Consider the following 23,742-nt stretch of genomic DNA (forward strand, 5'->3'; position numbering starts at 1 on the left):
AACTTAATCTTTCAAATCATTGAAAAATATTTGAAACCGTAGAGCTGCAAAGAAAGAATGTGTGTATCTTAATAAGAGCATTAAAAACTTCAGGGGAAAAAAAAGTTTTAGAAAACAGGTCTTTGGCTTTCCGTTTCATGTGTGCCTTGCTTAAAATGCTTTCTTACATTTGTTGTTTACTTATATATCAAATTTTATTTTAAAAATATATTTGCACTTAAATTAGTGATGTACTTAAAGAACGAACAACAGAAATTTCACAAAATAATAGACTATTAATTTCCAATGGAGTATTTTATTGGTTTTGTTATTTAGCATATGTCTTGATAAGATGTTATCTATAATGCTACATGAATTTCTGCATTGATTTTTATAGATTCTGTGGGCTGCAGTTAAATTTGTTGTATGAGCATCTACTGATTACTTCTATCTGGAAAATGAAGTTATTTCACTATAAAGCCACAATGTTTATTTGCATTTACATTTTTTTCTCTTTAGCTATAACTTCACGTTGATAAAGTAATAATAGTAATCTCTCTCTTGTCTTTAATTAAATGTTTCTTTTCGTATTTCAGGAGGTGATCCCTTGGGACAGTTTGCTATTGAAAATATACAGAATGAATGGAAGGTCTATGTCAAGAAGCCTCTGGATAGGGAAGAAAAGGATAATTACCTTCTAAATATTACAGCTACTGATGGGACCTTTGCAACTAAAGCTGTGGTGGAGGTTAAAGTCCTTGATGCTAATGATAATAGCCCTGTCTGCGAAAAGGTAGGCACAACCTTATATCTTCTGTGTCCAGCTGCTTCCATACATAAAATCTAAATTTTCTCTGAAATTGCTTCTCAGGCGACTGACAAATAGGCATTCCTTTTATGTTGGTAACAGAAATTTGGACTGTTAAGATAGAATGCTGTCAAAGAAAAGTTATTTCATGGACAGGTTTCTTAAATAAAAATCGAAAGACAATTCATTGATGTAATTTTAACACTCGATGGGTATTTGAAGAGTATAAGGAGAATTGCAGTACATTTCTCCTGTGTTAATGCATACTTCTCCAAAAGGAATTGTTTTAAGCTGCAGCCGTGATAGTTTATATGCTCTATTTTCTGAAAGAAGCAAAGTCTCAAAGAAGGCTGTATACCATCACTTAGTTGATGTATTTGTGCATTTCCTGTGATAAGAGTTGAAAAGACTGGAATATTATCCTGCAGTTGCACTCAGCAGCACCAAAAATCTGTAATCCATAAACGTTTTCTAGTTACAAAGCTGTCTACCTTACCAGATCTGATAGTCTGCAAAAATGGACATGAAAAATAAAGAATGGAAAAAAACAGAAAGGTGGACCCTGCAAGACATATAATTGCCTTACAAGAAAGCCCTGGGTCTTCATAGTCAGCTTTTTTTTTTTTTTTTTTTTTTAAACTTTTGCACATTTGGACTTTTCATAGCCATCTTGTTGAACACAGATTTGATGTTACCAGGTGGAAATCTTTTCTTGTTCTGGGAAGGATCAAGTATACAGTGAGCACTTGATTCTTATTCTTAGTCAATGTTTATGTTGGTTACTTCTATATAAATGACTGCAGTTATATACAGACTGGTTAGTTGGTGTTTTTAGCTTTTTACCTTTGTTAATATTGGTGTTATAAGGCTCAGTCCTTCAAATTTAATGCACATCCCTGACTTGGATGAGCTGTAAGAGTGCTTAGTGCCTTCAAATTCTAGGTGGGTTTTTTCTTAGTTTTTATTTAAACTGGAAGCTTTTATTTCATGACATTACAAAAAAGGCAGGTACCACTTTCTTCTAGATTGAGTCAGACCTAGAAAAGATGATTTACCAAAAGGGGAAAAAATGAAATTATGAAAAACGTATAACTCCTATTTTGGGAATGTATTTAATTATCAGTTAATCAGTCACAAGTGTTTAGAGTTCTTAGCTATGCAGTGATACTCAAGAGTCTTTATGGTTGCTGTATTAATTACCTTTCTGAATAATTAATAAATTAATTAGAAAATCATAAGTTCTTTTCATTATCAGGTATTTCATCCTCTGGTTCATTTCATATGTTACCAAGCATTCAAACAGGATATTATCTCCTCTGTCATTCCTTCTTCCCCTCCCCTTTCCAAGCTCTACTTATTTCATATGTTTAATCTTTCAGTGTAACTTTAAAATCTTGCAGGCTTTATACACTGATTCTGTTCCTGAGGATGCCCTTCCTGGCAAACTGATAACGCAGGTATCTGCTACAGACGCAGATATTCGTTCCAATGCAGAAATTACTTATACACTGCATGGCACAGGAGCAGAAAAATTCAGACTCACTCCAGACACAGGTAATAATACTTTATACACTATACAAAATCCCAATCATCACCTCATTTTATAAAATGTTTTACTGTTACATTAAGACATACATAAATGTCAGTACTTTAAGCTTTCCATTAAGGGTTAGTTTATTATATAACTGTTTAAAATGTGAGTTTCTACTACACAAATACTAATAATATATTGAATAGAAGTCAGGGAAAAGGCAAGTATTTTAATATATTAGGAACAAAAGAGTAAATAGAGTAATTGTTCCAAAGCCAGAAACTTCCACACTGAAGTGACTGGAGTAAAAGTATGCTATAAATTTTTTACTTTTTATATTGATTGTAGTAGTAGCAATAACAGTTTATAACTGAAAATATCTTCATTCAGATTCTCTTTGCCATCATTTGGTTTGGCATATTAAATGGGATGAGGTTAGATGGAACAACAAATTTTCTTTCCGTAGTAAATGCTAAAAGTGCCTCCAGTTTTATTGGAAGCATTATATAAATGAGATTAACTTGTAATTTGCCTGACTTTAGTTTTCATGTCATTCATGTCTTCTGGATTGTAATAAAGGTCAAAGCTAATGCCAAAATCCTGTGCTCTTCAGGCTGCGGTAGACAAGCAGTAGGAAGGGAGTAGTAAACAATGTAGAAAAATTTAAATAAGATAAATACAAAGATATAGTGGAAATATGGAGAAGGAGATTAGAAGACTTCAGTGGCAAAATAAATGAGAAGATCTTACTTCAGGGGGTTGTTTTTTTTTTTTACTTTGAATGTCACCTGTGTGCTGTGCTAGCATGTCGTTACATAAAGTCAGAATTGGTGGGGCTAGAATACTCATAAACAATATTTCAGAACACTTTTTTGAATTTGTTAAAAGGAGACAATGGCTACACATTGTGCCTGTCATCATGTTTTCTGTCACACTGGAAAGTAAGTATGTTAGACTTCTAGAGGCTTGTCTGTAGCAGCAAGTTATATTTGATAGTGTGAATAGCTCTGTTTATTCACAGAATGTTAGAGGAGGAGAGTCAGCTCAATAGCTGTGGAAGGAACAAAACTAAATGGCCCAGGAAAACCATACGTGGGTTTTACCTTGCATTTTGTTAAAGCCAGAGTTCTAATATTTTAATTTTCTTTACACAAAAATACATGGATTTGTGCGTGTATATATGTTCTCTCTCTTTCTGCACCATCAGGTAGTTTTACTTAAGCTAATTTCTGTTTCAGAGGCATTTGAAAAAAAGGCAGAGGATTTTCGTATTTAATCTTTTAAAGCTGAAAAGGCAGGCCACTGATGTGCTTTGCCCAAAGTGGAGCTCATTAGTGCAGTACAGCTGTTGACTTAGCCACTGATGAAATTACCGTCAAAAAGAAAATTGTTGTTTAGTTTTTCTGAGTACAAAGATTTTAGAGGAAAACATGTTAGGGATACTTAAGTCTTGCAACTCACGTCAACTGATGTATGTTATTCTGTTTATAGGTGAACTGAAAACATTAATGCCACTTGATCGTGAGCAGCAAGCAGTCTATTATCTTCTAGTGAAAGCCACAGATGGAGGAGGAAGATTCTGCCAAGCTAATATTATTCTGACTCTGGAAGATGTGAATGATAATGCCCCAGAGTTTACAGCTGATCCTTACTCCATTACAGTATTTGAAAACACAGAGCCTAGAACCCTTTTGACAAGAGTGCAGGCAACAGATGCAGATGCAGGTATGCATTCTTTGACCGATACTTTTGTCATGTTCTCAAAGTTACAATAATGTTTATTTAGTCTTACCCTGCGAGGTGTTAAGTCTTTCAGTAGAACTGACAGATGTTCAATACCGCTCAGGATTAGACTCTTGAAAGATATATTTAGGTCTACTAAATCATATAACACCTGACTTCCATGTGCGAGTAGCTTGGAAGACATCCCTTTTGTGTCTGTGCAAAAAAGAAGAGGGGGGAGCAAGACAAAATGTAGGATATTTTTAGTGTGATAAGCTATTAATGTTATGATGCCTTAGGTCCATCCTTTTACTCCTGGTGTAAGTAAAAGGGATATCAAGCCATGTCTGTTCATGTAAATGTGCATTCATAGATTTTTGAATGTGTGCTTCTTAGGCTAGCCATCCATGATCATACCATAAAGAGAACCCTGGTCATTTGTAGCTTTCTGTATGTGCTACCCGTTAAGATTTTTGCTGTCTCTCTATCTTCACTGTTTAGTTACAAGCATTTAAGTGAACATGAACTGAAAATTACATTAGAAAGAGTTTGTTCTTAGGCTTTGTTGTAAGGAATATAACAGCATAAAGTCTTTAAAAAAGGTATATGATTTCCATATATCATCAGTTTATTAATCAAACAATTAATAGTTGCCTCAGTCTTCTGAAACAACCAATCCGCTTTGTGCTATGATAAAGCTAAGTTGCTGAATTGGAAGGTAAGAGAGAGATGTTTTCACACTTCACTGGTCTTTGAGGCTCAGGAGGAGCAAAATACTTGGCCCAAAAACCTATGGGGTTTTTTGTTTGTTTTATACAGAAATGTTACTGGAAATTATGTTCCTGATAATGTGGGGATATGGTTCTTAAATAACCTTACTGGTATTGAGTCTAGGTATTTGATGCAGCCTAACTCTCCCATATCCTCCCGTGTTATTTATAAGCCTGCTAAGCAGATGCTATTGTTCTGAAGTTATAATTAGATTTATATTACTAATCGTTTCATATTAGCTAGTACTGTGACTGAAGTAGAACCATGCTTCATGTTTTTCGTGTGGCAGAAAATCGGTGCAATGAAGTGTTAGCTTAATTTTTTAAATCAGATTACATCTTTTTGGAAATCATTCTGCCCTTCACAAGAGCCACTAACTCTTGCTGAAATGTAGTTTAATATGAATGATAATATTTAGAATGCATGTTTTATTTCTATAGCGATCAGATTTGTTATTATGCTGGTGTATTTTAATGGCTGCTTCATACTCTGCAATTGTTTTCAAAATGCAGGGATGAATCGTAAAATCCATTATTCACTGGTGAACTCTGCAGAGGGCCAGTTCTCTATTGATGAATTCTCTGGAATCATTCGTCTGGAGAAGCCTTTGGATCGGGAATTACAAGCTGTGTACACTCTAACTTTGAAGGCTACAGATGAAGGTTTACCTAGAAGACTGTCTTCAACAAGCAGTCTTATAGTTTCTGTTTTGGATATAAATGATAATCCACCTGTATTTGAGCATAGGGAGTATAGTGCAAGTGTATCAGAGGACATTTTGGTTGGAACTGAAGTTCTCCAGATCTATGCTGCAAGCAGGGACATTGAAGCCAATGCTGAAGTCACATACTCAATAGTCAGTGGGAACGAACATGGAAAATTCAGCATCGATTCAACGACAGGTAACAGATTACAACTGTGAATATACTTGAGGCTAACGAAGCACAGTGCCATACTGTGTGCTACAGTAATTCAACCAAATAGGTTATGCATAATCTGTGTGCATCATCCTGGCTGTAAAGCCAGTGCTACTGTCTGTTCACCCATTTTGCCAGCATGCTTACTAGAGGAGTGCAGTAGAATGTAGAATAGGAACTTTATTTGTTGCTATTTATTGTTATTTGGGTTAGATTCATTAAGCTGGCCAGAGTAAGGGTTTCCTAGCTGGAATATTCCCCGCTCTGGGGGCAGAGGGGGTGGAAAGACAGAGATCTGTAATCTTTGAAACATAATAGTCTTCTCAAAAAAGCTATATAATCAGAATGAGTGGCCAGACTTGGTAAAAGAAAGATCAGAAATTAAATCGATTGAGAAAACTAGTCATTGGTCCCCAAAGACGGTAATCCTAGAAGAACCAGTTTGATATGGCATTAAAGAGAGGTTGGAATTTTCTGTTCAATCATTTATCCAGCATGACAGTGGAGATTTAAGGCTTGCATGTTAGTCAGATTTACTCTCAGGAAGCATTTAGGTTCTCTGGAGAATTTTCCCTATTAATGACAATTCTTTGTTAAAAATCAATATACACCTCAATGGTAGTTTTGTTTTCTTATATAGTTCTTTTTCTAGAGCTAATTTCTGGTAAAGTTTTATTTTTTTTAAATAAGACTTCTACCCAAAAGTTAATAGTAATTATACAAGTGTAATTGAAATTGTAATTCTTCCAGCTGCTTTTTCCAGTGTGCGTGCTGGTACTATGGTATAGAAGTACCTTGCCAGTTTAACTTCTTCACATATTTGAAAGGTGGAAAAAGCTTCCAGGAAAACACTCTTCCAGCAGCAGATTAGCATCTATGTTAGGGACTGCACTAACTTAACTAGTCAGTTAAAAACTCACACTTCAACTCAGATATCTATCAATTAAAATTCATGGTCAGACACTTCTCTTACTATCTCTGCATACTCCATGCCTGACATTAGTGCTGGTTGCGAGGAAAGTGAAGTTAAAGGTAATTTCATATTTTTGCTTACTTTTAATGGAAAATTAAGAAAAGGATGTTTTCTAAGCACATTTTTTTTATTTTTCTTCATTTTTTTATTACAAAATGTGAGCCAGGTGTTTTTAAAGTGTGAGTCTTTTGTGGTAATGGCAGAAACTTCTCATCTTTTTACTTCTATGTGTAAAGCCTGATCATTTCACTGTGTAGCTCCAGCTTTACAGTGAAGAATCAAGCCCTGAAGAAGCTGAGTAATTGTCAGACCAAAATCAAAAGTTGCAATATATAATACTACAGTAATAGCAGAGTTTGTGTGAGGTTTGTTTTTTTTTATTTCCGTAGGAGCCATTTTTATCATTGAGAGCTTGGATTATGAAAGTTCTCATGAGTACTACTTGACAGTGGAAGCCACAGATGGAGGCACACCTTCATTAAGTGATGTTGTAACAGTGAATATTAATGTAACAGATATCAATGACAATACTCCAGTGTTCAGCCAAGACACTTACACTGCAGTAATCAGTGAAGATGCTATACTTGAACAATCCGTCATTACAGTACGTATTGCTGTTTTTTTCCTTTGAAACACTCTGTCATGACAATCATGCTTTCAGTCTTGAAGGAATAAATACTGATTTGAAGATGGACATAAATGGATAAGTTTGCCACTGAGTGAATTGAAAATTTATTTTGAAAAAGTTTCAGAACCGGAGACGTGAGATGCTATGGGAAAGCAGATCATATTTTGTGATATATTTGTGTTCTCCTCATGAGAACATGACTTAATTTTCAGAAGAAATTCAGGAAATTAAGTGATGTTGGTATGTTCTATTTGGATGGCTTTTCTCCTCAGAACTATGAAATGTGGTAGACCAAAACAGCTGTGCTCACCTTCAGGATGAGTTTATCTGAAAAGTGATAGAGTCTATTTCAACCTGTTTTAAATGAGACTGTAATGTCCCTTAGGTTATGGCAGACGATGCTGATGGACCTTCAAACAATCGTGTTCACTACGCAATTATAGATGGCAATCAGGGAAATCCGTTTACAATTGACCCTACTAGGGGTGAAATAAAAGTGACTAAACTTCTAGACAGAGAAAAGGTAAGGTTTTGACACTTTTTGAGCTGTTGGGATAAATTTAGCTATACATAATTGATGACCACCATTTTTTTAATTATATTTGTAAATTACCATTTAATGTTTCAAAATTAATATAGCCATTGTAAAGTAAAAGCGTCTATTTACGTCAGTGCTTTTGGGGAGCGGGGAGGAAGAGAAAGGATTAAATATAGGAAGGCAACCTTTACTGGGGGTTTGCACTGAAATATTTCTTCCTTAAAACAAAAGCTGAATTTGTTACTCTTTGCTCCTTAGTGGATGTGTGAAATTTTTTTATTATTTCTTAGATTTCAGGATATACCTTGACAGTTCAAGCTTCAGATAATGGAAACCCACCTAGACTAAACACAACCACAGTTAATATTGATGTTTCTGATGTAAATGACAATCCTCCAGTATTCTCAAAAGGAAACTATAGTGTTATCATCCAGGTAAATACAGATAGTGAAGTAGTCAAATCAATAATATTATTGGAGTGGTAATTTGTGACTTGAAAAATTCTGCAAGATACAATAAACCTAATGCTTCAATTCAATTTTTCTGTATTTTTAATTCTTTAAGGTTGTCAGTGAGGCTGCTTACCTGAATAAGTGTTAAGGGTTACAAAATTAATATTGTACAGTCTATTTAGAAACTTATGTTGCAAGTTGAGCGTGTTCTTTTTTCATGTACTTCATATGTGTACATGTATATGTATATTATACATTGCATTTATGTTTATAACATTCTTAGCATCATACAGGTAGGTTAAAATACATAATAATTTTGCTATTTCTTTTTAATCTTAGAGTTACTGCTTAGAAAAAGATACTTTAGGTACTTGTTACTGTGAAGCAGGTGGTGTGCACCGTGACACATAGGTCAAGACTTAATTCCTGTTGGCCTCCTCTGGGATCAGAAGCAGTTAAAACAGGAGTAGTATTTCATATTGCTACATTTGACTAATTTTGCACTTTAGGATGGTAGTAGTGGGCCAGATTCTCAAATGGCTGGCATGTACTTGCCCGATTCAGAAAACTCTCTACTAAAGCAAAGATACAGAGGCAGTGTCTGTACTACTTCTCTTCCTGAATCCAACAGAGAATAAATGGAAGGGAACAAAGGAATTGCATTAAGACCTTTATAGTAGTAAAGTAAGTGAGCTCAGTCCCTTGGGTCCTTTTGCTGTTGCTGGTGCCTGGCCTTGTACAATAGATAAGTGGAGATCAAGCAATGTTATCTGGTGCACTGTGCCATCCTAACATACCACTTCTGTTTGAGACTGTGTACGTGATTTGTAAAGGTAGCTTTCCAAAAGAAGACAAAATGATTCATCTCTACCCAACATATATAGAGTATGGAAGTAAGATGTCCTGGATCTTATGCTTTTTTTTAAAAACAACAGACTTGCATGTTTGTGTGCTGTCAAAGGTATTTTGCTTTCCCCAGTTACAATATTCCTTGAAATGAATGTTAATTAATGTATCCCCTAAAACTGTAGACTATATAAGCAATGTCAGTAATATTTCCCTTAATTAAAAAGGAAGACCTCGTGTTTTATAGTTCATTCTTATCAGCCTGTCCCAGTATGAGGGTAGCAGAGAAGAAGCTGGAGGAGTTGCCCAAGAATGCTGGTGTGCATTTCCTGATGTATTGGAGTTGGACGTATTTGGACACAGTTGGAAATGTGCTTAGCTATTATGAAAATAAAATTACTTTAGATGTCCAAATGTAAATATTTGTATTTTAAATTGATGGTCCTTGTCTGTTTTGCTGAAGGGGAAAAAAAAAGCTTCAGCTGCAATATCTGATAATTAACTTGATTTACTGTTTCAAGAACAAAGAGTATGCTTGTTATTAGGAGTTTTTGCAGCTGTGAAAGGGATAGCATTTTGTTATTGTAGTACTTCACAATAACGCTTCTACTTTTTTTTTGCATTTAAAATACGTACATATATAAAAAAAATCTGGTCAATACAGTATAGCATAAGTATTCTGGGAGAAGTGTTACAAGTGTTAGATAAGGTTGTGTGTGTGTATAAGATACGTGAGAAACCAAAGTGGGTGAAGTGTCTCTGAAACCTCAGGCATCCACATAATGCAAACTTGAAGGGATTTTATGATGAAATTTTACAACCTGGATTTCATATTTTAACCAGACTGCGGCTGTAGCAGCCACAACTGTAGTCAGAACGCTAATTAGGGACACAAGGGATCAGATGGAGGAGTGTGTTTTTCTAGTCCTCCCAACAAAGGCATTGGATTATTCTTAACAGGTGTTTTAGCTAAATTTTAAATCTTTGATGACTTGGTAATAAATGTACAGTAATCTTAATTCAGACCAAAACTGGAAAATGTAAAGTGTCAAGGCTGAGCTACTTTTAAAAATATAAGACAAAGTTTAAACATGTACTGCCTTTCTCCTTCTCCTGTTTTCGTCCTTATTCTCAGAGGGTAGTATCTTTTCCTAAACAATATTGTCATTCTGATTTCTCTTACACTGATTAACTGGTTTGACAGTAATTTGATTTTTTTTAAATTTATTTATTTGTTTGTTGTTGTGATAAAGAAATCAATGTCAGGCTATATCCTCTATTATAATAAAACCAATGTAATTGTATTATGCATTTGTAGGAAAATAAGCCTATTGGATTTAGTGTGCTACAGCTAGTGGTGACAGACAAGGACTCTTCTCACAATGGTCCTCCTTTTCTCTTCACCATCCTGAGTGGAAATGAAGAGAACACTTTTCAGATTAACCAGCAGGGAGTCCTGACAACAACTGCTGCACTGAATCGCAAAGTGAGGGATCACTATTTACTTCATGTTAAGGTAGGATGCGCTACCTCTAGCTGTTTTGCATTATTAGTATAAGTATTTAGTTAACTTTCTCCACACATGCCCAGTCCACCTGCCTACCCCTTGTCTTTCTGTTACAAGATCCTGAAATGCCAAGTAGTCATTTGAGGCATGTCCCTTGAGGTGACGTCTTCAGAGACAAAGTCTGTTGGTTTAAATGGAAATCTACACAGGTGTAACAGTAAGATTAATTAAACTCACAGTAAGGGTAAGGTGTAAGTGAAATGTTAACTGGGTTAAGTGGTCTTGATAAGCCCTTTGCCTTTCATGTGGGATGCTGGAAAAGCCATCAGGGGACAGGTCCCTTGAGCCACCTGCTATTGGCTGCAGACTTCCTCTTGCCACTATTGCTTTGACCCTTGAAGCTGTGAGCTGGACTGCACTGATACGATGTAAACAGGGATATTGAAGGTTGCACATCATGGCAGTACTGAAGTATTTTTCTATAGTGCCACATTCTTTTTGCAGTGGCAATTGAAAACATCTTTTTTTAAGTTTGGAAAACCAAGTCAGTGGATCTTTGTCCATAGCATTGAAACTTGCAGCGTAGTACTTGGGGATCTCAGAATCTTGCAGTGGAAAACACGTCATAAAATTAAAAAATGACCGTGAAATGCTATAATATATGCCTACATTTGCCATTGTTGTGCAAAAGACCAGACGAGGTCCAAAAATCCAGGTTACATTAACATAGTAAAATACTTTTTTGTAACCTTTTGTAAGAAAACTTCAAACCGATTTTTTTTTTTAATCTTATCCAGTCCTTTTAAATTCAGTTATAAATTAAGCAGCTGTGAACAGGGGACTTAAAATTGGTAGGCTAAAAATAGCTGGCCTTAATTCTTAAACTTCGTTTCCAGATTTGTGTTTTAAGAAAAATTCTTACCTTTACATGAGGAATTTCTTTCAATCTCCAAGTTATTCTCATATATAATATTGCGGACAATTTCTGAGTAAACATGGACTTGCAGAGTTTTAGAGCAGTAGTGTCTGCGTCAGTGTATACTGAATTCTGTCCACATTGGGATAATAATTGCGAGATATTTACACAAAGTCTATCTCTTTTCTTTGGGGAAGGAAAAAATTCCTACAGGTACTTTTGTTTTCTGTTTGAGTCACTAAAACATGTTATCAGGAGCCATCAGTATAAGAACCAGCATAGATAAAGGGTCCATTTAAATGTAGTTTAGTTTAGGGTTTAAGAACTGAGATTAAAAAGGGGGGCAGGGAGGTATATCATTCATCTGTTAGCCATTTTTTTCTTAATAGTTATCTGCTAATTAGCGGTGGGACAGATTAGCCCTCAAGGTACCTGAGCGATGGCTCTGTTGGCCTTCCTAGGCTGCATGAGTCAGGAACAGCAGTAGAGGTGGGCTTTGCCACACACTTGCCTAAAAGGCTTTCCAAGTTCTATACTGATTCCCCAAAGTCATCTTTTTGTTTAGGGAAGAAGAACCAGCAATGTTTTTCCTGCATGTGCAATCAGTGTAATACAAGATTCATATGTTTTCTTTTATATTTTCTCTAAGCAGTAACTAACTTCTATTTATTTTGCTTCTAAAACATATTCCTATGAATGCATGCACAGGCAGTTATGTCTGTTCTGTGTAGACTGTTACACTGTCTTCATCACATTTCATGAGTTAGCATCACATTTCATGATTTAGCTCCACCTTTGGCCCTTCCTAATGTGCCCGCCTTTTCTTAAGTATGAGGCGCCTATCTAACACCTTCCTCTGGGTGAAATCATGCAATTCTTTCATTTCCAAGCCACTTCCTAGACAGTAGGATGCTTGTAAACAGCCTGTCAGTACTTCAGCTATCTTCTCTTTAGCACAGCACTTGAAAAGTGCCTTTTTTCTAGGGAATGAATAAGGGCTATTTTAATGGCATCCAGTAGCTAAACAAGTGTCTTAAAACAAATGTACTCATTTAGAACAAAGGCTTCTCAGAGATTGTAAATCATTAAAGCAGACTATACTAATGTGCATTTTTTGTGTGCTGTACTATCCAATCTCAGTATTTTGGACCTGTCTAATCCCTTGATTTAAAAGTTCCCTGTCTGAATTCTGGAAATATGTCACTGTCTTTTAATTGCCATTTGTCATCTTATACTATGATAGCTTTTTTTAAATAGACACAGTGCTATAATTTGCTATTATCTTCTCCTTAGTGAGTCACTATACATTAGTATGAAGTCATCTAAGACTAAAACTAGCGTTTCCATATCACAAGACTTCAGTTCCAGTGGTGCACACAAAAATAGATACATGACTTTTGTGGAAAAATATTCTTCCCCTGTTCATTTAAAAGAAAGATTTTTTTCAAAGGCTGTAGGAAGGCATCTTCTCAAGTTTACCCTATCTTTAATTTCTGCACTTCCATCTTGTAGCTCACAAGTTAATGGCTGTATACAATCTCTTGATACTCATTTTCATTTTTTAACTGACCTTCACTGGTGTGCTTTTCAGTATTGACAGCTTTCACCTCAGTTGCTTTCTGAATGGATTGCTGAGGCAGAGGCTGTCTTATGTTACAAGTATACTTTAATTGGAAAAAAAAAAACAACCACAACAAAAAAAAAAAATCCACTACCACCAAAAAACTTTACTTAACATGAGGCTTTCTTTTACTTTACCTTTATGGTTTTAATAGAAATAAGGATTTTTTTTTTCCCTACAGCCACCTACATGTGCATGCCACTCACATTTGCTTTCCCTCTCTCCAAAGGAAATAGATTATCCATTAACAAATGTCTCACAGCATTAGTGTGTGATATCTTCAGCTATGAGTCATACAGTCCTTTGTGCCACACTCTGAAGTCTTTAGTTTAAAACCACAGCAGATTTTTAAATATCTGCACTATTGAAAAATCATTTGTCCTGGGGCTCTTCTTTCCTACTTGCTGTCCATTTGTTATAATTTTGCTTGCCTGTTTGTTTTAAGCCCTTGTTTCCTTTGGGCATTTCTCCTGTAGCTAAACTGCCTGCCTTGTCTTGTTTCCAGGCAGAAAACTAGGCAAAACAGAACTTTGCCAACTTGAGCTCTCTCTCTCTTTCTCTCGTTATTTATGTTTGGGTAACTAGAGGGCAAATTTCTAGCCATGCCTTTCTTTTGGAGTTAGCAGATGAAGACATGTAGTTCTGAGACATGCATTACCTTTTAAAAATGCTACAATTATGTGCACATCCACAGATAATCTTGTGCCTGGAGTTTTTCCTCTTTTGCTTAAATTTGTATGAAAAATCAAAAGTGGCTTCTCTGCATAGATCTTCAAAGTGTAGCAACTACCTGTAGTCATTGTAAAATTATTGTAAAATCTTTTGAACAATGCAGGGTATCTTCTACCTTCTGAGCCCTGTGTATCCTCTCTGTCCCTTCACATCCCTCTAATTCTTCTTTGCCCATTTCTTTACTCTCACTTTCAGTAACTGGGAAAGAGCTCTGCGAAAAAGGTAGATGGGGAAAAAAGAACTGAGAAATAGAAAGTGAACCCAAGGGAATGCTCTTTTCTCATTTTTCTACTCTCTTTTTTTGTCCTCTCTTCATACAACAGCAGCATATGCTTTTGTCAAAAAGGGGTGGATGACAGGGAATGTGATGTTTAAAAAGGCTTTAAAATTGAATTAGCCTGATTCTGTTAATTACTTTAATTGTCTGAAGCAAATAGCGCTACAGGTGGGGTTTTTTTCCTCTCCGTGATCACAAATCATGAAAGACAACATCATTAATTGTAACTTTCTACATGTATTGTTTTCCTTTTGAAGTACTGTTTTGAAGTACTGCATTCAGATTGTCTTTGACCACCTCCTAATAACTGTGATGAAGCACGTTGTAAATTCCTAGTGCATGACTCATTTGTAATGTGTTTCCATGCTTGAAATAAAAAAGCTTCAAACACCATCTGCTGTCTGAAATCAGCTACTGTACATTTCCTCTGTATTTGCTAGAAATGTTAGTAGCTTCCTGGCATTTCCAGGTATTAAGAGCACTGTAGCCTTTTAATCTTGGAAGAAGTGAAAACATGTTTGTGTGTGCCTGCATATATAAGCTTTTTAAATTTGTGTCAGGACCTGTGTTACGAGGTTTACATAAAGCATTTTCCTGTAGGAACTTTTTTTTTTTGGTAGAAAAATACAATCCATGGTATACAGTACAAATATCTATAGTAGAATTTGAGATAAAGCAAAAACCTAACTCTATCCTCGTCTTCCTTTAGGTGGCAGATAATGGAAAACCACCATTGTCATCTTTGACTTACATTGATATTAGAGTTATTGAGGAGAGCATTTATTCTCCAGCAATTCTGCCTCTAGAAATCTTTATCACAGCCTTTGGAGAAGAATATTCAGGTGGTGTCATTGGGAAAATTCATGCAACTGATCAAGATGTTTATGACACTTTGACATATAGTCTGGACCCCAAAATGGAATCCTTGTTCTCCGTTTCCAGTACTGGTGGCAAACTAATAGCACATAAAAGGTTAGACGTAGGACAGTACCTCCTAAATGTCACTGTTACAGATGGAAAATTTACAACTGCAGCTGATATTACTGTACACATCAGACAAATCACACAAGATTTACTAAATCACAGCATTGCAATACGCTTTGCAAACCTCGCCCCTGAAGAATTCATCGGTGATTACTGGCGCAATTTCCAGAGAGCGTTAAGAAACATCTTGGGCGTGAGGAGAAATGACATCCAGATTGTTAGTTTGCAGCCTTCTGATCCTCCTTCAAATCTTGATGTCCTCCTGAATATTGAAAAGTCTGGTAGCTCTCATCACCCAATGAGAATTTTGCTCCACAAGATAAACTCTTCTGTGCCTGACCTAGAGGAGATTTTAGGTGTCCGGATAATTGATGTTTTCCATAAGCTTTGCGCAGGCCTAGATTGTCCTTTGAAATTTTGTGAAGAAAAGGTAACAGTGGATGAGAACATCATGTCAACCCACAGCACAGCCAGGTTGAGTTTTGTCACTCCCCGTCATCACAGAACAGCAGTTTGTCTTTGTAAAGGTAAGAAAAGCAGTAAGGAAAAAATGTATCCTTGAAAAGATAGTTCTGGTTTTGAACAGCCATAATCCACAGGGCAAAATTTTATATTACAGGAGCAGATTAAGAATATCCTGCGACCCACACTGCAACATTTGCCTAATTTTTCTCAGAGTAGGGAGTAATTCTTTCTTGCCTCATTACACCATTTTAAGAGTTTACATAATATAAGCTTATGGGAGGGGGGGGGTGTTCTTATAGTTACACCTTCATTTTCTATTTTATGAAAGAAATTCCTTTTTTTGTTGCCTGTTCTAAATTGCCAGCCATTTTCAGTCTTGTATACACAAAGGTAAGTTCTTGCAAAGTACCTGAATACTTCCTGGTTTCTGCTTAGAGAAGTAGCCCACACAGCTTCCAAACTGGGCTGGGAATGACAGGGTGAACTGGGAAAGGAATATTCTTTAAGATACATATAAGTGTACAGATTTATAACAGAAATTTGTCTTTAGCTCTGAGGAGAACAGCACGGCTTTTTAAAATCATGACTTAACGTTGCTGGGTAGATTTGCACATCTTAAGAAAATATGTAAAGCCCATTCCTTTTCTGTCCCAAATACAGACACACTCTTCTGCTCTCCCCAACCCACTCTGTCCATGTTTAATATCTACATGTTGTTTTTTATGGTGTATGATAGTAATGGTAAACCTTAAACCACAACACCAGTTTCCAAATTTTATCCATTGAATTGTTTCAGTAATCTAGATAACTATGAACATCAGCCACTATATATGCCATTTGTCTAGTCTGTGATTGTGCCAGTCATATCCCATAACTGTTACTTCACTTCCTTGTCTGATAGTTAGGAATGTCATTTGGGTTGCTTTCAGCTACTGTACTTAAGTGTCCCTTTTCACAAAATACCATTACCACCAACAGGAGAGAAATAAGGTATTTAATTTTACAGAAGGGAAATGCCCCCAGGTGAATAGTGTGTGTGAAGGAAACCCATGCCCTGAAGGTACTGAATGTTTAGGAGATCCAAAGGAAGGAAAATACACCTGTGTTTGCCAAGACAGCAAAGCTGGACAGTGTCCTGGTAAGAAATTAACTCTAAAAATCTCTACGTAAAACCATATTACTTTCAAATATAAATCTGATTCCAGTCCTGTGTTAACACATTTTATGTTTTTCTGTATTCCTAAGCATCAGCTGGGTCTGCTGTGACATTTACTGGGAGCAGCTATGTGAAATACCGTCTCATGGAAAATGAGAACAAAGAGGAAATGAAGCTGACAATGAGACTTAGAACTTACTCTGCTCATGCAGTTGTTATGTATGCTCGAGGAACAGACTACAGTATCTTAGAGGTATACTGAAATCTCCTAGTGCATATCTCTTCCTCTTCTTGCCATCTTCTTACTATTTTTTGTGCTAAATTCAAAGATTGAATCATAACATCTCTGTAGAATTGTTATAATTGAGAATTGCCTTCAAGGTAAAGTGTGTTATACATCCAGGTGACAAACTTGTACAGAATTTTTTTTAATATGTAAAAGGAATTAGTTTTCTTTAATGTTTTAAAAATAAAACAAACAAAAAAAACACCCTGAATTATCTATTTTAAGTAACAAATTTAAATTTATTTGCTTATAGTACTCATTAAGTCCATACAGAAAAAGTCACTTAAAGCACAAGATGAAAGGTTGTCTTGAAGTATTGTAATTTTTTGATGATCTGTGACTTCTTTACTAGTGGAAAAAATGTACAAAGTATACATTTTAATTAAAAGAACTGTATAGAATGAATCACAATCACTGTGACTGTTTGAAATACAATGTTATTAAACTGCCTTTTATGAACACCACCATCATCCTGTCTCTCCAGAAAACATAAACTTTTATAGGCATCAATATTTTATACTCTTTAAGTGTGCAGACTGTTTGTTGATGTTGTGGCTTTCCTCTGTAGATTCACCATGGAAGGCTGCAATATAAATTTGATTGTGGCAGTGGACCTGGGATTGTCTCTGTTCAGAGCATTCAGATTAACGATGGCCAGTGGCATTCAGTATCTCTTGAAGTGGATGGAAATTATGCACGACTTGTTCTGGATAGGGTGCATACTGCATCTGGTACTGCTCCTGGTACACTTAGGACACTAAACCTAGATAATCATGTGTTTTTTGGTGGTCACATTCGGCAGCAAGGTACAAGACACGGTAGAAGTCCTCAGGTTAGCAATGGTTTCAGAGGCTGTATGGATTCTGTTGTACTTAATGGACAAGAGCTGCCCCTAAACAGTAAGCCACGAAATTATGCACACATGGAAGAATCTGTAGATGTGACTCCTGGATGCTTACTGACTACCACAGAAGGTTGTTCAAGCAGCCCGTGTCAGAATGGAGGCATCTGCAATGCACTGTCAAATGGAGGTAAGCTGTGCAATCTTCTGCTATTAGTTTTCAGAACTGCTTTTCCACTGCCCTGCCTTGAAGGACAAAACTTTCTCTGGGAAAGCAAGAATTATTCACAGTTGTAGAAGGCTGGTTGTTGAGCAGTGGGAAGGCTGTGTCTGTCTGTGTTCTAGACTCAATTCCTTGGGTTATGAAGTAGACAAAGTCCATCAGACAAAGTGGGGATTTAATCTTCAGTGTGAACACCTGAGGTCCATCCTCTTAACTGCCTACTTTAGTCTTCCTTTAAAAATTCTGAAATCATTGTGACAAGCTTGAGTTTTGAGAGAGAAATGGAAGTTATCCTTCATTCATATTCAAGAAAAACCTTACTGTTAGACTTTCCTTCACCTTTCAATAAAAATATGTGTTTCTTCCCATCCTCTCTCTCTTCAAACAGGTAGGTGGGTAGGGAGGATTTTATCTTAAATCCAGTAAAGCCATATGTGTCTTTCAAAAAGACTGTATTTGATTTCAGGTTACTATTGCAAGTGTGCACCTTTGTTTATGGGAACTCACTGCGATGTAAGTGTCAACCCATGTACTTCCAACCCCTGCCTTTACGGTGGTACTTGCATCCCAGTCAGCGATGATTTTATCTGTCAGTGCCGAGGACAATATACAGGCCAAAGGTATGTTTGTATGGTTTGTTGTACCAAAGAAACCCTTAGAGAATAGGCTCTTTTTTCTTTTTTTTATCTGTTTCCTACTTGAAGCTCAGCCTTTGAAACCCACTGGAGTTAGTTGAAGTTAATGCCAGCCCCTATGTTACAGCCCTGAATCCCACACTATATACTCACTTGCAGTAAGGTAATGGTTCGTTCGTGCTTCCCCCCCCCCCCCCCCCCCCCCCCCCCCCCCCCCCCCCCCCCCCCCCCCCCCCCCCCCCCCCCCCCCCCCCCCCCCCTTTTTTCTTTATTTGGCCTTTGCAGGTGCCAGCTGGGTCCATATTGCAAAGACAATCCTTGTAAAAACAGTGGCAAGTGTATTGACAGTTTGGATGGACCTGTTTGTGAGTGTGAAGCAGGCTTTCGTGGAGAAAGGTAGGTAGTGTTCCACATATATTGAATTTTTAACAGTATTACCTAACAGTTCAAACTGGTTGAAATCTGGAATGTTGATAAAACAACAAATTGCCTGGTAGTGTACAGTACTGTATATTAAATCTATTAGAATTGTTGAGAACAAGGAGACTACAACAAAGACTACTGATGTAAACTAACCATCATTGCTCTGCTCTGTTTCTGCTAGGTGCCTGACTGATGTCGATGAATGCATAGAAAACCCATGTCTTAATGGTGCCCTTTGTGAGAATACTTATGGTTCATATCACTGCAATTGTAGCCGAGGATTTGGAGGAAAACACTGCACAGACATTGTTCTTAACAAATATGTTTCAACATCTTGGAACATTAGCTTAGCCGAAGTGATTGGGATTATTGTTTTCATTGCAGGAATATTCTTGCTAGTTGTGATTTTTGTTGTTTGCCGCAAAGTGATTAGTAGAAAGAAGAAGCACCAGCCAGAACCTGAAGACAAGCAACTTGGAGCTACAACAGCTTTCTTGCAAAGACCTTATTTTGATGCAAAATTGAATAAGAACATCTATTCTGACATCCCACCACAGGTTCCTGTGCGTCCCATTTCATACACTCCAAGCATTCCAAGTGACTCCAGGAATAATCTTGACAGGAATTCTTTTGAGGGGTCTGCTATCCCAGAGCACCCAGAGTTTAGTACTTTTAACCCAGATTCTGTACATGGTCACCGCAAAGCTGTAGCCGTTTGCAGTGTAGCACCAAATTTGCCACCTCCGCCTCCCTCCAACTCTCCTTCAGACAGCGATTCAATACAGAAACCCAGCTGGGATTTTGACTATGACAGTAAGAAATGTTCTTGTTTTATTACTTTACTGTTAAAGGTGTATGCTGGTACAATTTTAATATGAGTGCAAAGTCTGTGTCTATGCCTGTTAGGATACAAAAGGCATTATGACTTTACTGCGTTTTGAGTCTGATTGGGCTTCATACTCTATTAAGTTTTGTAAGAATGTGTAGATCTCAGCCTTAAATTTTATTGACTCCTTAATCTAAAATCTATTTATCGTCTCACTTGAAACTTATTCTTTCAGCTAAAGTAGTAGATCTTGACCCCTGCCTTTCAAAAAAGCCTCTGGATGAAAAGAACTCCCATCCTTACAGTGCTAGAGAAAGCATGTCTGAGGTCCAGTCTCTCAGCTCCTTCCAGTCTGAATCGTGTGATGACAATGGTATGTAAAATACAATCATTCTGTGCTGCCACTTACGTTCATTTGTTCTGTCTTTGCATCTGTATCTCTTAGTATCAGTAGGACTTACATATATGGAATATATATTAAATAATAGCTTATTTAATATATATCTGTATTTACTTATGTTAATACCCAGATATGTTAATTTTTTAAAAGTATTTTGCCTATCTTACACTTCGTGTTAATTACCTTAAAATTATATATAATCATTCTGCTGTTAGAATATTAATGGTGAAAATGCAGCACAAGGTGTTCAGAGCCTTGCATTTAAAAGGTGTTAAAAGCGTGTTCAAATTTGAGAAACTCTTCTAGGTAATCATTAGTTATTGCCTTATACAAAACTACAGTGAATTTGAAAAATGGCCTCTGCACAAATATAACTTTCACTTTGACGTTCACCTCTGAGTAAAAAGCTTTCTGGTGTTACAGTTTCATTTGTTTCCTTCTCTTTTTCTTGCTGCGACCTCAGCTCCCATATGGATCAGATCAGTTCTGAGTGAGAGCAGAGTTTAAGGGACTGCTTGTAAGTTTGATTACTTTAGTAATGAAGGAAGCTGCACAAAAAGGAATTTTGTTACAGTAGAACAGTATATTTGGCTTTCACCATGATTAAAATGAATTCATAAAAAAATTTCATACATTGAAAAAAGCCAATACAAAAATATAAATATTTTGATCACAACTCCAGTCCATCAAAATATAATCAGCATGCATATTTTTGGGTTTTATTATTATTAATTGGAAGTCTTTTTCATTGCGATGACAGATGCTTTTACAGTTGGTATGAACGCATCTATGTATTGAGAAACATTTCAGACTGATTGGACAAAGCCACAGTTTTCTCATAACTTAATTCACTAAGTTAAGGTGTTTTGACACTTTATTCCAATTTCTGCTTTTGTCTTTGTATGGTAAAAAGAATTTGAAATTCCTTTAGCTTAGGAATAAAGAATATTCTGCTTCTGGAAGAAGTAGAGTGATTTGTTCTTAATAGCATGAAAAGAAACATCTGTGTTAATGATTGGTGAAAGTAAAATGGTATGCATACAGTACTCATCATTTTATCAGTAGACCTGACACCAACTTTCAACTTTTTTCCTGTGGTATTAAGTGTTGTGTGGTACATGTTGTTCTCCCCTCCTCTCCATCCCATATATTTCGTATATTCTTACTCACGTTTCTTGTCATGTATTGATTACTCATTAATACATCATTTTAAGAGAAATAGCTGTAGCACCATAAATATTGTTCCTTCCTTCCTTTTTGGTAGATTCTGAATTTATTAGTTTGAAATTTAATCCCTGAGCCATGCAAACAAATTGTACGTGCTTACCTCATCCTACCCTACAAGAGTAAATCCTTCTCCCTTCCAAGTATCTTGGGAAAGGAAAGACATAAAAAATACATTCATTTTGGCTGTTTTTTAAGTAAGAATGTCACAACCTGAATTTGGTATTCCTACTGTGATACCACCGTTCACATACAACTTAAGTAGGTCAGCAACAAAAGATTTCAGTAGATATTTTTCATATTCTAGCATTTTAGTTCATTTGGGTGAAAATTTCTTCCCTTGGTCTGCCATTGGGGTGTGGGGGAAATGTAGTTTGCAGTCTAAAAGGGGAAGCCTAATGCAATACTCCTTAATTCACCCAACACAAGCCTTTAGAAAAGCCTAGTTTATTGCTATCTAGATGAAGTATTATGCAAATGGTATGTTTAGGCAACATTTCAGAAATTCTAACGCAACTAAAGCAACTTTGTGCTTGTGCAGAATTTGCTTCAGGAGTACTTACAAGTACTTTTCCATGTTCATCAAGGATAAAATTCAGGTTTAGGGATGTATTTTATGTATTACATGCAACTGCTTTCTAGATAGAGAGTAAATGTATATGTACACCAATAATCTTGCTCTATGAAATAGTAATGAACTGCAATGTTAAAGTGGGGTTTTTTTGTATATCTGTATGCTGTTTAAAGTGATACTAACTATAGGTTTGTTTTAATTTGCTCCTTTTATACCCTTTACAAGCTTCCGTAGTGACTGTAATACACCTTGTCAATGCTGTTGTTGACTCGGTGGAAAAAGAAGGTATATACATGTTTTCATACTTATTTACTGCTTTGGCAGAATAATGCACGTTTGTCTTCTAGTAATGTAGCCCTAGTAGATGGGAGTTATGTTATTTACTTAGACTTTCTGATAAGTTTTAGCAAAGAATATATTTATATAGTATATCTGTTCATGTTTTCATGCGTATGCTGTAGCTACCCTGTGGACAGGTTTCAAAGTATGATTTCTTGGAAGAAAAAGTATTAGCATAAAAAGATCTTGGTGCTCACTCTCTTCTGAAAATACTTACACTAAAGGTCCCAGCAGAATTGAGACAGCATCAAAGGCAATTACATACACTACTGTAGATGAAAAAGCAGCAGCCCCTGCTTCCTTTTCTTTTCCCACCCACATCTGTTGGCACCTTGTCCAGCTGAGCAGAATGGGAGTAAGTGTGATAGCAGTACTCACTTCCTTGGTCTTCAGATCAATCTGTCTCTAGCAGAAAAAACTGATTTCTAGTATGCAGTTGAGGAATATAGGCATACACATTCCTATCAGTTTAAGTAGTTACTTATTACCCAGCCTTACATCAGTATCTAAAAGGTATGTTTGGGTGTATATATGTATACACGCATATATTTCTGTGTGTGTGTGTAGTATGTATTTGGAAGTTAGAAAGAGGTGAAGTAGGCATTTTCAATGGAATTTTATTCCTTTTTTGCTGACATGTAAGAACTGACCACTCTGGAAAACACACTCTTTACAAAATAATAGTAGTAATAAAGGTGCTAGTGAGTCTATACAAATGCTAACTATTGTTTTAATGGACCTAAAAAAATCTTTAAAGTTCCAGTAATATGCAAATAATTCACTCCATAACCATGAGTCTGCAGAGGTTACTTCTGAAATAACATCCACAGTGTATGTTTCCTATTTCTTGATACAGACTAGGAAACCCTACTTTTTTATTAAGTCCTACTTAAAATGAAGCCATTTTAAGAACATAAAATTAATTATAGTAGCTAAAGATTCTCCTTCATTTGTTATTAGAAGTACATCCTGTCTAATGTATACAGACACACAAAACAGTAGACAAGTGCAAAGACTTCTATTTACATGCAAGTATTAAATTAATATATACCTATAGACCATAGTCCTCAGTGCTAAAAAACTGTAATGCACAGTACTTATGAAAGGAAGAATTACAAGACTAGAAAAGGCAAAATCTATTGGGGAAA

The 23,742-nt window shown here is 36.2% G+C and overlaps 1 protein-coding gene across 13 annotated transcripts in view; it reads left to right on the forward strand.

Moving 5' to 3' along the window:
- Positions 1 to 23,742, forward strand: part of FAT1 (FAT atypical cadherin 1) — a 113,901-nt gene that overhangs the window by 85,907 nt on the left and 4,252 nt on the right. For 7 of the 13 annotated variants that reach the window (XM_030010946.2, XM_030010956.2, XM_030010975.2 and 4 more), the window contains 17 exons: positions 576 to 772; positions 2,188 to 2,341; positions 3,810 to 4,043; positions 5,324 to 5,713; positions 7,091 to 7,305; positions 7,715 to 7,852; positions 8,158 to 8,301; positions 10,484 to 10,681; positions 14,928 to 15,729; positions 16,674 to 16,805; positions 16,913 to 17,076; positions 17,678 to 18,140; positions 18,640 to 18,793; positions 19,094 to 19,204; positions 19,413 to 20,044; positions 20,293 to 20,430; positions 22,481 to 22,540. In XM_030010946.2, the coding sequence (XP_029866806.1) occupies positions 576 to 772; positions 2,188 to 2,341; positions 3,810 to 4,043; positions 5,324 to 5,713; positions 7,091 to 7,305; positions 7,715 to 7,852; positions 8,158 to 8,301; positions 10,484 to 10,681; positions 14,928 to 15,729; positions 16,674 to 16,805; positions 16,913 to 17,076; positions 17,678 to 18,140; positions 18,640 to 18,793; positions 19,094 to 19,204; positions 19,413 to 20,044; positions 20,293 to 20,430; positions 22,481 to 22,540 (4,326 nt within the window). Of the gene's footprint in view, positions 1 to 575; positions 773 to 2,187; positions 2,342 to 3,809; positions 4,044 to 5,323; positions 5,714 to 7,090; positions 7,306 to 7,714; positions 7,853 to 8,157; positions 8,302 to 10,483; positions 10,682 to 14,927; positions 15,730 to 16,673; positions 16,806 to 16,912; positions 17,077 to 17,677; positions 18,141 to 18,639; positions 18,794 to 19,093; positions 19,205 to 19,412; positions 20,045 to 20,292; positions 20,431 to 20,920; positions 20,975 to 22,480; positions 22,541 to 23,742 lie in introns of all 13 variants that reach the window. The other 6 variants (XM_030010966.2, XM_030010994.2, XM_030010986.2 and 3 more) reach the window with 2 other exon arrangements.

This window comes from Aquila chrysaetos, chromosome 1 (genome assembly GCF_900496995.4).
Source record: "Aquila chrysaetos chrysaetos chromosome 1, bAquChr1.4, whole genome shotgun sequence".
Taxonomy (NCBI): domain Eukaryota; kingdom Metazoa; phylum Chordata; class Aves; order Accipitriformes; family Accipitridae; genus Aquila; species Aquila chrysaetos.